Below are 13,460 nucleotides of genomic sequence, written 5' to 3' on the forward strand. Positions count from 1 at the left end.
ACTTTCTAGGATGTTCTTGGTTAACTCTTCCCTTCTTAGCTGCCCCATGTTCATCAACTCACCAGTCTAGGTATTTGCCGCAATCTTAGTTGTAGTCATATTGGGTTGGAATCATTCCTTATACTTGTGATCCAACTGAAGTATTAAATTCTTAAGGAAAGAAGGAACCAAACTTTTGATGTATCTACATTTTGAATGTCCGACACATTGTAGGCACTTACTATATGTTTGTTGAGTGAAGGAACACATCCATCTCCACTCTTCTCCCCCAGTAATGTTACCACTCACGCATGCGTGCGCACACACACACACACACACACACACGCACATACACACACACAGTCCTGCGTGCTTATTGATAGGGTTTCTCACAGGTTTCTCCATCTCGCCGCCATATCCCCAGCCTCTACCTCTTCGAAGGCTCTCCTCACTGCTCACCTGACTGCAGCGGTACTCCCGAACCTGCTCTCCTGATCCCAGGTGTCTCCTCTCTTTCTAACCCATCTGTTATTTTCCTGGTTCCTCTTCTAAAAGCTAGACTGGCCACGTCGTCTCCCTGTTTAAGACCTGTTTATTGTCTTTCCACTGGCACCAGAATAATGCTAAGCTCATTAACCTTGTGGCACAGGTGCCCTTTGTTCTGACCCCAGCCCAATTAATCTGACCTCAACCTAATATTCATTCATATTTTCTACTTTACTTACTCCCCTGATATTGACAAATTGTATTAAAACTACAACTTTTATTCTGTGAACACGCATGACTCTTCCCATTTGTTATGCCACCAAAATGCTGATTCCCCCCATATTTGGCCTTAGAATGATCTGATCCTGCAGATCATTCAAGGTGTGGGATGCATGTCCCCTCTGGGAGGGCTGTCCTGCTTCTCCCTCCCTACAAGTAGACATGATGTCACCATCCAGAATCATGTTGCACTTCTTAACCACCACACCTCGCAGCCTGCTTTGTAGTTTAATCATTTCCATGCGTGTCTTCCCTTCTATTCATAATGACAGGGATTATGTTTTATTCGTTTTTTAGTGTTTGATAGCATTTAGCGCTAATCTTTCCAAATAATGGATGGTCCATAAGCATTTGTCTCATTAAATTGAAACATGAAGCTGTCGTCGTTCCTTTCTCTCCATCATGGGCTGCCCTCCAGTCTTCCCCTGGTCAGAAATTAGCAAATTGAGGTAAGGAACCCAGGATGTTAGTGACACTGAGGATTTCTCTACTGCTTCACCTCGGTTGATTAAAAAAATGCACCGAGGGCGGATATGACAGCAGGAGCACATGGGAACACAGGGAATATGGCTAGGAGAGAGTGAGTGACAGGACAGACCTCGAGAGGGTCACAGATATTGGACAGAAAGGATTTAGCTTCATGAAAATGCATCAATTTTACATGAATAGCTAAATTGAACTGTAGAGTATCTTGTCCCACTTGGTTAAATGTGATAAAAAGAAGATCAGTGGACTTGAATGCATAACCATGGCCGAACACCACACAGCAAAAAGCACTTGTTCTTTCTACCTTGTCATTGGTATTGATTTGTGGTCGTTACTTAGAATGGAAACGTCTTGAAAAATGACCCAAGGGACTAAACAGTGACCTTCTGAACTCTTTCTTAGCAACTGTTTAAAATAATCCTGCCGCTTCAGCTTCAGATGTGCTGACCTGGAGAGAAGCCAAAATACATCACAGGGTGCCTGAAGGAAACTGAATTCTTCCTTCACGCCCAGCACCGGGAAGCCTGTGAGCAGGAGGCATTTGGAGCACAGTTGGTGTCATTTCCAGTTAGAGACCAGAATAGTGACAATATTCAGTGAGCATGGCTAGGGGAAGGCATAGCACCAGTAAGCGTGACAGGAGCCGAGATACAGTCTAGAGATTGACACCTGAGTCTGTAGGAAGAAATTTAATATTTAGTGAGCAAATGTTAGGCACTTACTTTTACCTTTGTTGTCAGCTTTGAGGTTCACAGCAAATAGGGTGTCTTGGTTTGCCTGCAACTTTCCCGGTTTCAGCACTGATCATTCCTCATCCCAGGGAAACTCCTTAGAATCAAGCAAACCAGAACGGGAATATGTTTACTGTCTTTATTCTACAGGTGAGAGGACTGACCTTTAGAGATGCAAATAACTAGTCAATTGCAGAGCACAAGTTAGACGCATATCATCCAACTCTAAACTTCATGTTCTCGTTGTATGATAAATAAGTGCTAGGGATGCAATCTACGACGTGGTAAATATAATTAACACGGCTCTACATTATGTATGTCTGTTGTTAAGAGAGAAAATCCTAAGGGTTCTCGTCACAAGGAAAATGTTTTTTCTATTTCTTTACTTTTCTGTCTATATGAGATGGGGGATGTTCACCAAACTTACTGTGGAAATTGTTTCATCATGTATGTAAGTCAGAGTATTATGCTATACACCTTAAACTTACACAGTGTTGTATGTCAATTGTATCTCAATAAAACTGGAGAAAAAATCATCTTCTCTTTTCCTCATCACATTGTATATGCTAAGCTTATGTTAAAAGTATATTTGTTGGGGTGGGATAGGGAGGGTGGGAGGGAGACGCAAGAGGGAGGAGATATGGGGATATATGTATACGTATAGCTGATTCACTTTGTTATACAGCAGAAACTAACACAACATTGTAAAGCAATTATACTCCAATAAAGATGTTAAAAAAATATATTTGTTTATATATATAACACACATGTATATATATATATATTTGGACCTACTTGGGAAAGTTAACTCTATATTATGATATAACAAGCCTTGTGAAGGATAATTTAACAAAGGATCAAAGGTCATAGATCTGTGTCTGTTTCCTCACTTGTGAAAAGAGGATAATAATAGTGTCTGTATCATAGATTTCTTATGAGGAATAAATAATTTATATAAAAGACCTTAGAAATATGACTTGCACATAGTAAATTTACACATAAAGTAAGTAAATAATTTGTTTAAATACTACTTAATAAGTAAATACATAAATGCACATAGTCTGTGATTCTGTTGACATGGTAGGAGGATTTCATAGCAACTAGAAGAGACCATCAGAGTCAACATTGATTATCTGAAAAACCTTTCCTTGGAGAGAGACCATCTTGCCAGGTTTTCAAAATTTCTGTGAAGTAATTATAACCACATCTTTAAAAAAACTCTACATTTTTGTATCTGACTCATCCCCTCTGTGGTTCAATAAGAATCTTTTCTTTAGGGGGATGAAAAGAAATAGTCACCATCTCCCCATGATAACAATTTCCATACACTTGGATATAGTTATTTCATCTTTGCATTCAATTACATTACTCTCTTCTCTTGTATTTTCTTTTCAGAGATTCCTCCTGAAGTTAGGTTTTTATAAGTTTTGTTGAAACTGTGGAGAGTTTATTGAATAGTATGGTTTCGGATGGCCCGTTTTCAGCTGCAACAACATGACTGTAGAAGCAGTGAGCCTGGTAGTCAGGAAGGAGGGCTGTGAATTCAAATCCCGATTCTACTGATAACCAACCCTGTGATTTGGGGCGAATTACTCTTCCTCTCCGTGCCTCAGTTCCCCAGTTTGTTAAATAGAGAGTTTTTGATGAAATCTGAATAAAATAATCCATACAGGTGGTTTAGTAAAACACCCGGAAGATTCCATAAAGCTTAGTTATATTGTCATTGTCATCCAAGAAGTTGCACTGTTGGCATTTAAAAGGAAGTTTTAATTGTGGGAAATCTCTAAGTCATTTTTGTATCAATAATAACCCACTCTGCACCATTCTTTAGTAAACTCACTGAGATTAATTACTAAGGAACACTGCCTGCATATCCATTTAGTTGCCTTCACCATCTGTGAGCACATTGGAGAAGGTATGAAAAATGAAAAAATTTAGGACAATGGAATTTTGGGTGAGTACGTATAAAACCGTTGTGGACAGCTGCTTTAACATAATCACTAAGGGCATGTGGGCTGCGGGTACAGGTGAGGTATTATAGAGCGTCTGAAATCATGCTGGTGCTGGAGTGTCATTCTTATTACCTCTCTTGTACATGTTTTCCCAGAAGGAGAAGGAGACAGAAAAGAGGCCTATTTAAAGAGTACTGGGACACACAGAATAGGGTAAGTTTTCTCAGAATTGTCATTCCCCCCCCCCTTTTGTGCATCATAAATGTAAAGTCAGTCCATTTTGCAGTTAGCAATCTTCTTTTTTCTTCTCCTTTCAATAACCTAACCAACGCAGTTGCCTGTTGTTCCAGTATCAGCTATTTGATGAAATGGTTATTTTCTGAACTAGTTTCCTATTATTAATACCTTTTGAAACTGTTTGTTCTACATTCACATAAATAAAGGAGCAATTACACTAGATAATAATAATCAACATTGCACATTACCAAAATCTGTATTAGTTTCCTAGGGCTGTAGCAACAAAATTACCACAAAGAGGGTGACTAGAAACAACAGAAATGTAGTCTCTCACAGTTCTGGAGGGTTGGAATCCAAAATCAAGGTCTCAGCAGGATCAGTTCCCTCTTGGGACGAGACTCTGTTCTGTGCTTCTCTCCTGGCTTCTGGTGGTTGTTGGCATTCCTTGGCTTGTAGACGCATCACTCCAGTCTCTTCCTCTGTCTTCACATGGCGTTCTTCTGTGTGTGTGTGTGTGTGTGTGTGTGTGTGTGTGTGTGTGTCTGTATCTCTTCTCCTTTTATAAGGGAACCAGTCACATTGGACTAAGAGCCCACCTTACTTCAGTATGACCTCATCTTAACTAATTACATCTGCAGCAACCCTATTTCCAAATAAGGTCACGTTAATGAAGGTCTGGGAAGGACAAAAATTTAGGGGGGATGCTATCTGACCCAGTACTGGGCATGATAATATTTTTATGTCGTGAGGTTATTGTGAGGATTAAATTAAGTTAAACTAAAAGCATAGCAAGCACATAGAAGGATACAGTGCAGGATATTCATTATTGTTACGATGTTTGGATTAATGTATTAATTAACGGACGTTCAGATTATAAAGCTAAAGACCCTTTTGCTGGGCTGCAGGCATCGAGCGAGCTGTGACACTGTCCTCCTCATTCCACCTGCTCCTGCCCCTTAATGTTTAATTGACAGAGGAGAGATTTCCTTCTGGGTTTAAAGACACGAGGGATGCTCATTTTCGTGCTCATTGTCTCCACTATAGGTCAGATATTCTCTTTAACACATACTATTCTGTTTACAAAATTTTACAATAAAACATTTCCCTGAGTGTTATCTAAAATTACATCCATATGTCTTCAATTTAATTATTTGCCATTGAATGCTACATGGCCAAAACCTCAAGTACTAAAAAGTTCCTGACAATCCAGTGTGTGTGCTTCAAACTTCTTAATAATCTATGAGTTTAACTTTCTTCTTTCTGTTAGGTAGTTACTTTTTTGCAAAACAAAAAAATTTTTTTTCTGAATATCTCATGGTTTGCTTTTGGGCACCAAGTGCAAAGGCTGGAGAAGTCTGGCCTTGTCTGACCTGCCATGCCTGCACACAAGGAAACTGTGTTCTGTCACATACAATTTCCGGATCCCTTCTCTGTCCTTAGCTGTTGTCCATTCAAGCCAATCCAAAGCCACATTTATTGCTATGAATTTCAGAGAAGGAAAGGTGCTTTGCAACTTCCTCACTAGGTATTCAACTCTTCCAGGCTTTTGCAGAACAATGATAATTTGAATGGTGATTAGAAAGATAGTAAGCTGGTCTGTGAAGTTAGACCTACTTGATTCTTTCGGGGTTTTTTAAAGACAAACTACGTAGAAAACAGTAGCACTTGAATTTTCCTTTTACTTTCTCCTCGCAAACACCGAAACCACACTGAATTTTCAGACTACTCACCAAAAGACCCCTCTCTCTCCCTCTCCTTCTCCTCCCTTCAATTCTGCCCCACCCCCGCTCTCTCTCCCCCTCTGTCACTTATGCTTACATATTTTCTGTCACACACATACAGGTGGTCAAAGTGACCCAACTAAGGTAGAGAAGATTAATGACTATATAACATCATCTTGAAAGTGAATGTCCATTTATTTCTGTAATTTTAAAAAAAAATATTTATTTTATTTTATTATGTATTTTTGGCTGTATTGGGTCTTCGTTGTGGGCTTTCTCTAGTTGCGGCGAGCGGGGGCCACTCTTCGTTGCAGTGCGCGGGCTTCTCATTGCAGTGGCTTCTCTTGTTGTGGAGCATGGGGTCTAGGCGTGCGGACTTCAGTAGTTGTGGCACGTGGGCTCAGTAGTTGTGGCTCACGGGCTGTAGAGTGCAGGCTCAGTAGTTGTGGCGCATGGGCTTAGTTGCTTTGCGGCATGTGGGATCTTCCCGGACCAGGGCTCAAACCCGTTTCCCCTCCATTGGCAGGTGGATTCTTAACCACTGTGCCACCAGGGGAGTCCCTGTAATTTTTAAAATTGTGTTCAGTTGCTTATTTTTAAGCCAGGACACTGTGTACTTTAAAAATATTTATTTTTCCATTCAACAGAAATTAATGATTATCCACTATGGGAAAATACTGTACTAGACTTTCCATATAAAAAATGCAAATAATGGTTCTCTTCGAAATAGCCTAACATCAGGAGAGGGAGTTTTACATTTAAACAGGTAATTTATATCACAATATATCAAGTGATAATCAAGGCTAGGTCTCTGTTGTATCTCACTCACCACCCTGCAAATCAAGAATGTAATTTCTCACAGAAGTTCAATACAGTGAAGAGAATGTTTTATGAAATTAGCTGTAATAGAAATTTGACCTATATCATGGTTGAACTAAGGAGAGATTTATGTTTTGAGTGTCTTTATTAAGTGCTGAAATGCAGTGAATTATTAACATCCTTTGTGTTTGTCTTTCTAGGCAACCAACAACTACAGAAGTCCTGTCCCTGCCAATCAACCTTCAGATGGTGCAGGAGAGGATATTTATGTCAACTACCCAACCTTCTCTCGTAGACCAAAGACTAGAGTCTAAGCTTGTCCCTTAATCTGAGCATATTAATGATGACTATTATGCACATGGATCTTTATACAATTTCTTCCCACTATTTAATGTCTACCTTGGATACTAGTTGACCGAATTTATTTCATTTGACAGGAAAAATACTGCCTTACCTAGAGAGCATTCTTAACAGAAATGTTTTAGAAAACCTGACTCTAATTAGCTTACACATAAAAGGAAACTTATTGAATCATGTAATGGAACAATCAAGGGGAGAACAAGCTTCAGGCAAGGGTTATTTACCAGGGCTTAAATATTATGTCTAGAGTTAAGTATGGATATAAGACAGTTCCTGCATGTCCTTTCACAGTGTTGGATCCACTTGCTTGGTGTTAGCCTAACTCTCATTCAGGCTTTTCCCTTGTGTTTCCAAGATGACTGCCAACAACTCTTGGCAATTCATAATCCTTGTTTCTGTCTGGTAAAGAGTTTGCTCTGATAGAGCAAACACATTTGGTTACTTGTCCATCATAAAACAGTCATTATGGCCAGAAAGGATGAAATGGCTTAAGTCAGTTAAGGGCTCACCTCTAGAGCTAGGTGGGAGTGAGACCAAAGCACACTACTGGGAAATTCAGAGTTTTATTAGAAGAAGTAAAGGGGAGCCTGGAAGCTGGGCTGGTTGCCAACAAATGCGGACTGTAATGACCTTCCAAGACATCTTCTGTTAGCCAGCTAAAAAGAGTTGGAGGGCAGGTCTAGGTTAGCTCTCTCTCTTCCCACTTCTAGAACCTACTCTGTCAGCTTGGTCCAGAAGAGTACTTGGCAGTAGAATGACTAAATGGTCAAGAGGAAGATAAACGTGACAGGGAAATCTCTTCCTTTTCTATTCTCAAATAAATTCATTTCTGATTTCATATAGAATTTCACTATCCCTGGTTTAGCCTTATGAGCAAGAGTAGTAGATGATCCAACAATAACTTAATTTTTTTATATTGAATTTTTTATACTTTTGAGAATTATTTTTAATATATAATTTCTCTCAAAAGAGTCAGGTACCTAGACATTATTAGTTTCTAAAAAAATAATTATGTGAAATATAAATACAAGAAAAAGAATGATAGTTGGAAGTGGTGGTATAGGGTGGTAGGGTAGAAAAGAGAGGGGGAAGAGCACTGGGAGGGTGTAGGGAAGGAGGAAAAGGGATCAAAGAATAGGAAGGTACAAAGAAACTTCTGTTGCTTCAAAGTTTGGCCAAAAACACAGTTTGGCCTAATGTTATGACTGACAGGGCAATTAGAGACCATGCCTACCATTGTCCAAATTCTAGATGCAGGCAACAATGAAAAGTATTTGTGAAACCCAATAATGGTCATGGTCACCTTGAAACCACAGTGGTTTGGTAATGACCAAATATAATGATCATTCGTGTCTCTAATACTCATCTTTAAAAGATTCTTATTTCTAGGCAGTTCCCTGGTGGCCTAGTGGTTAGGATTCTGGGCTTTCACTGCCATAGCACAGGTTCAACCCCTACTTGGGGAACTGAGAACCTGCAAGCTGTGTGGCACAGCCAAAAAAAAAAAAGAAAGAAAGAAAAAAAAGATTCTCATTTCTAAAAGGTTCATCACAAAAGCTGCATTTAGGTTTCAAAGTTGGAGACTTTTCATGATAATCTTAAGCAATCCCAAACCAAATTCTCATATTGTCTAGACAGATTCTTAAGCTGTAATTTACAGTTTTAGCAGACCAGTGGATATTTTATGATTTTATCTTTAAATACATGCACGCCACATAGTGCAATTATCTGTGAATTACAGAAATTGTGAATGCCCCTACCTGTTTCAGAAGGGAAAAAGTAAAACCGACCACTCCCAGTTGTACTTACGTACATGCAATGAGAGTTAGCTCTCATTTTTATTTTGTTTGCTTATAGATCTTTATATCTGGATTCAAGAAGTGTTTCCACAAATATATTTGTAACAAAGTTGGAAGGCAGTTTTACAAGAAAACCATCTACTGTTTTCTTGACTTTATCAGATCAATGAAAGTTTCCATGGCTGAATCTATCAATTTGCATGGTGAAGCAAACTTAACATCCTTTAAAAGATAAACGATTTCTTTTCCCTAAAAGTTAATAAAAATATTACTTTCTGGAAGATTCTGATAACCAAATCCTCAATGACTAATGTAGGTGAGGAGTAAAACATTTCTACCATTACAGTATGGTTTCAGGGAAGATTTTTGTGGCAAACCCCTTACGTGTTGCAAAGCCTCCAGAACACTTGAAACTCATCTCGTTTTCCATGGGTGTTTTAACCTTTTATAAAAATCTCTCACTCAGAATACTTATGAGAACTATTTACTCTGTCCCTTCTTTTCTATAAATTCTTCCTCTGCAGGGCTCAGAATTTTTTTGGGGATTTGGAACCTTCCAAAGTCCTTCTGCAATTTCTCTGATCTCCTCTACTGATCCTGCTACACTGTCAGCTGTTATGCTGATGAAATTCCGTTCATTCATTTTTTTTCTTTGGATATTCTACTTAACAAATCACTTTCATTGTAGTCTCTTTAATATTATACCTAACTTGCTGGAGTTGTGAACTCTACCTAATATATGTAAAAAACTATGCCTACTATATATATATATACACACACACACTATATATGGTATCTATAGTAGGTATATTGTATATATATAGTATGTGTGTATATATATATATGTACATACAAACACATATATATATATTTTTTCCCTAATCTGTTGTACCTACTATTCCAGTTGTTACTAAGGAAACAGATCAAAACAGATCCACGGAATGAAAGGTCAGACTTGAATTAAATTATGTTTTAAATCTTTTTTGCAAGGTGTTATTTAGGAAACAAGATGCTTCCTAAGATTCTTTTTTACATATATAATTTATACTGATACATAATACATAATAATCTGTGTTTCCTTTGAATGCCCTTATTTTAATATTTACATTAAAGTAACCAGTTACAAGGAATTGCTGTGTGATGACAAGGTAGGTAAGTTTGTTAAATGTCATTATAGAGTACACAGTTTTGCCAGGGAAAGAATACATCTTATTAACCTACAATGATTAGGGTATTGATTATATTATCATCAGAGAGACCTTGGAACATTATTTAAAAGCCTTTATGCATGCTGAGAAAACCGCCTAGGAATTTCATTAGCTGTAATCATGCTTATATGGGTGGGAGGCAGGTGGATGAGGTTAGCGCTTTTGGTTAGTAAATAGTCACATTTATAGAAAGTTTTAAGTAATTCCGTTTATTACTAAAATATTATACATATACATTTAAAATACTTTGACTATCAATTTACAAGATAAAGTAAAATAAAAATAATTTTAGTAGGTTTACTTTTATTGTAAACATCCAAGTTATGTTTGTTTATATAGAACTATGTTAAAAAAAAAACTACAGCTACATTACAGCAATTTTCCAAATTGGTAGAGTCCACATCGTAATTAGAAATCACTGTAATCAAAATGCTTCTCCTTGATTTTTAATAACGTGCTGTATTTTGTACTGCTGGTGTGAAATGTCAGCAAGATTGAAGATACTGTAGAATACAGATGCTTATATAGTGAGAATGAAGGTGCTAAACAGTGAGTACAAAGTTTAGCTTCTTTCCACAGTAGAGATAAGAAAATATCTTTGAAAAATATAAAAACAATATAAACATGTAATACCATTATTTTATTATCATCTTTAGTTAGGCCATTGTTAGAATGCAGTGTCTAGAAAGTATTGACCTTCACGTGCAGGCTTTTTGCATAAATTAATACACTTTTCCACTGGTCTGTTCATTGGATTATTCTAAGTCTCTAAGCTCTTATACATTTATCTGAAAAGTAAAAATAAGGTTTTTTTAAAACTTTTCTATTGCTAGTGATCCGATAGGTAGAACTATGGCTTCTAGAATTAACTGCAATGCTTTCTTAAAAAATGTTACAAGTCTTCAAGGTTGGATTACATATGTTTTTTGAGATTTAAAGCACTATGTTGTAAGGTGTTGTAAGAAAAGATCTAATTTGGGGGTATGGGTGATAAATGTCTGGAATAATCCCCATTTATTGCCTATTGTCCCCATTTGAATGATAAGTAACATAGTCACCCTCTTTAGAACATTTTTTTCCAGTTTTATGTGTAATTTCAGACTTGGGTTTTGTAAGGCATGCAAATGTTTACCTTGATATACTGTATTCTGTTGTTTGAATGAATAAAATGTAGAGCTCCACGATCGTTAGTATCACTTGTTATCAAAGGATATTAGGGGAAAATTCCTACAGAATAATATTAACACGAAGAGTTAAATGCAGAAAAAAATCAAACCAGTGATGCTTTGTAGCTTCTATCTCAATGTAACATTCAGTTCATTTTATAAGTGCATGTAGTTCAAAGAGTCAAAGTGTGCTGTTCAAGGGTTGTTTTATTTTATTTTTTTTGCAAAAAAATAGTAGTTCCCTGTCCTTCGCATTTTCCCTCCACTGAGACAACAAATTTCACTTCTGATTATTTTTTCTACTTTTCTGAATAGTATACATATATCATTACTAGATTTTTAAAAAATTTTAGACATTCTTTATTGATTTAGATGTCTTGCTCTCCACGAACTCACCACACATGTATACCTTTCCCATGTACCCATCCTTCCAAAATATTTATATTAAAATTTTGATTATTTCAATATTTGGTGTTTATTTTTAATGATCTTGCCAATACTCTTCTTAGTTGAATCCCATGGTAAAAATGATTATGCATTCTCTCCTACATAACTTTTTTTCCTACCTAGAGTTAATAATTGTCTCTTTTTGTAGTTTACTATTTTTGTATTTACCATAAATTTATCTCAGACTCTTCACCAACGGTCTAAAGGATCTTTCCAGATCCTCTGACATGCAATAGATATTTAGGCAATCTCCTCCTCCTAAAAAATTACTCTAGAATGTTGACTTGGGCTGATAAACAGTGGTTCTTTCTGCATAGCTGTCATCCTGATGTCTCTCTTCATCCAGAAAAAAAGTAGAGAGAGGACAGTACAACCTGGAGTCAATTCGAGAAAATTTCCCAGTATAAAAGGATATGAGGTGCCAGATTACAAGTATTTAAGCAGTACCCAGAAAACGGCACAATAAGAAGCCTGTTATATTTGGGTTTGTGTCTGTAAAAGTTGAGGGTACTGGTTTTAAGCATTAGAAGCAGATGCTGACTATGTTATAGAAAAAACAGTTAATTTATTTGAGTGATATGGGTGGCTCATAGCAGTTCCAGGACACTGATGGAACAAGTTTAGAAAACGGAGAAAAAGTGGCAACTCCAGTGGTCCACAAGCAGGAAACCACTTTGAGCTCTGATAACTTTCTTCACTCTTCAAAATTTAATCTCAACTGATTTTGTATTTTTCTGCTAATTCATTCTTAAGATGATCTCCTTCTTATTTAATCGCTTATTCATGACAACCTTTATTCCTGGTATTCAAAAATACTTATAGTGAATAAGACTATTATCCTTTAATCTGATGATTGGGTAAGACTGAAATCTCCAATTTACTCTCAATGTTATTAAAATTTCTTGCTACAGCTTTTGATGTGGCTTCAGTTGTGCTAATTATCTTGCTTTTAAATTTTATCATTTCTAATGAAGATCATCAGAAGCAAATTTTGATTTTTTTTTAGCTCCCATGATAAACGTACAAAGAAATGTAATAGCTCAATAGCTTCTAGAGACATACAAAACTCTTCTAGCCTTTCTATAATCTTAGATGTCTGTTTGATCATCATTTCAATGGCTAATGAATAGCTAGCTATTATAAATTTGGGCTATTGACAAAAATATTGTTATATGTTTTTACTATGCACTATAATTCTCAAAGAAATTTCTTACATTATCCCATTTAATTTTTAAAACAACTCTAAGATATAGGCAAGTTAAATATGATTATCCAAATTGACAACTGAGGCAAAAAGATCCAGAGAAACTGTGTGCCAGATTGTGTTTGGTCCATTGGATTAACAGAGGAACTGTAAGTCCTGGAATGTGGTTATGGGTTAGAATTGGCTAAAATGGAACTTGCATGAGATGTGGGACACTGGGTATTGCTCTGTGTAGGTTATTTAGGACAATGTTGATGGGAGGATGGAGAGGGTCTGGCACGTTCCAGCTTGTCTTTACCCCCCTCTATTGCATGTCCAGCTCTTCCTGACTGCTGACCCTGCAGACCAAAAGTCACCCCAGATATTGCCACATGTTTGGCTGCAGAACCGCAGAGGCAATAGGTATTCAGTGGCAGCAGCTTCACAGACACCTCTTACAAGCTTCCCCTTCATAGCAAGGTAACAGGATAAAAGGTCAATATATTCTTTTTAAAGTCAATTGCTTTCCTACATACCAGCAATGAACAATCAGAATTAGATATTTAAAAATCAGCGTCGTTTACTGCAGCACCAAAAGTATACATAT

At 37.1% G+C, this 13,460-nt stretch overlaps 1 protein-coding gene across 1 annotated transcript in view; it reads left to right on the forward strand.

Moving 5' to 3' along the window:
- The window catches only part of CD226 (CD226 molecule), a 92,281-nt gene extending 80,794 nt beyond the window's left edge, over positions 1-11,487 (forward strand). The window contains exons 6-7 of the mRNA XM_007189943.2: positions 4,069-4,126; positions 6,891-11,487. Of these exons, the coding sequence (XP_007190005.1) occupies positions 4,069-4,126; positions 6,891-7,004 (172 nt within the window). The 3' untranslated portion in view covers positions 7,005-11,487. The remainder of the gene's footprint in view (positions 1-4,068; positions 4,127-6,890) is intronic.
- Positions 11,488-13,460: the final 1,973 nt, after the last annotated feature.

This window comes from Balaenoptera acutorostrata, chromosome 13 (assembly GCF_949987535.1).
Source record: "Balaenoptera acutorostrata chromosome 13, mBalAcu1.1, whole genome shotgun sequence".
Classification (NCBI taxonomy): Eukaryota; Metazoa; Chordata; class Mammalia; order Artiodactyla; family Balaenopteridae; genus Balaenoptera; species Balaenoptera acutorostrata.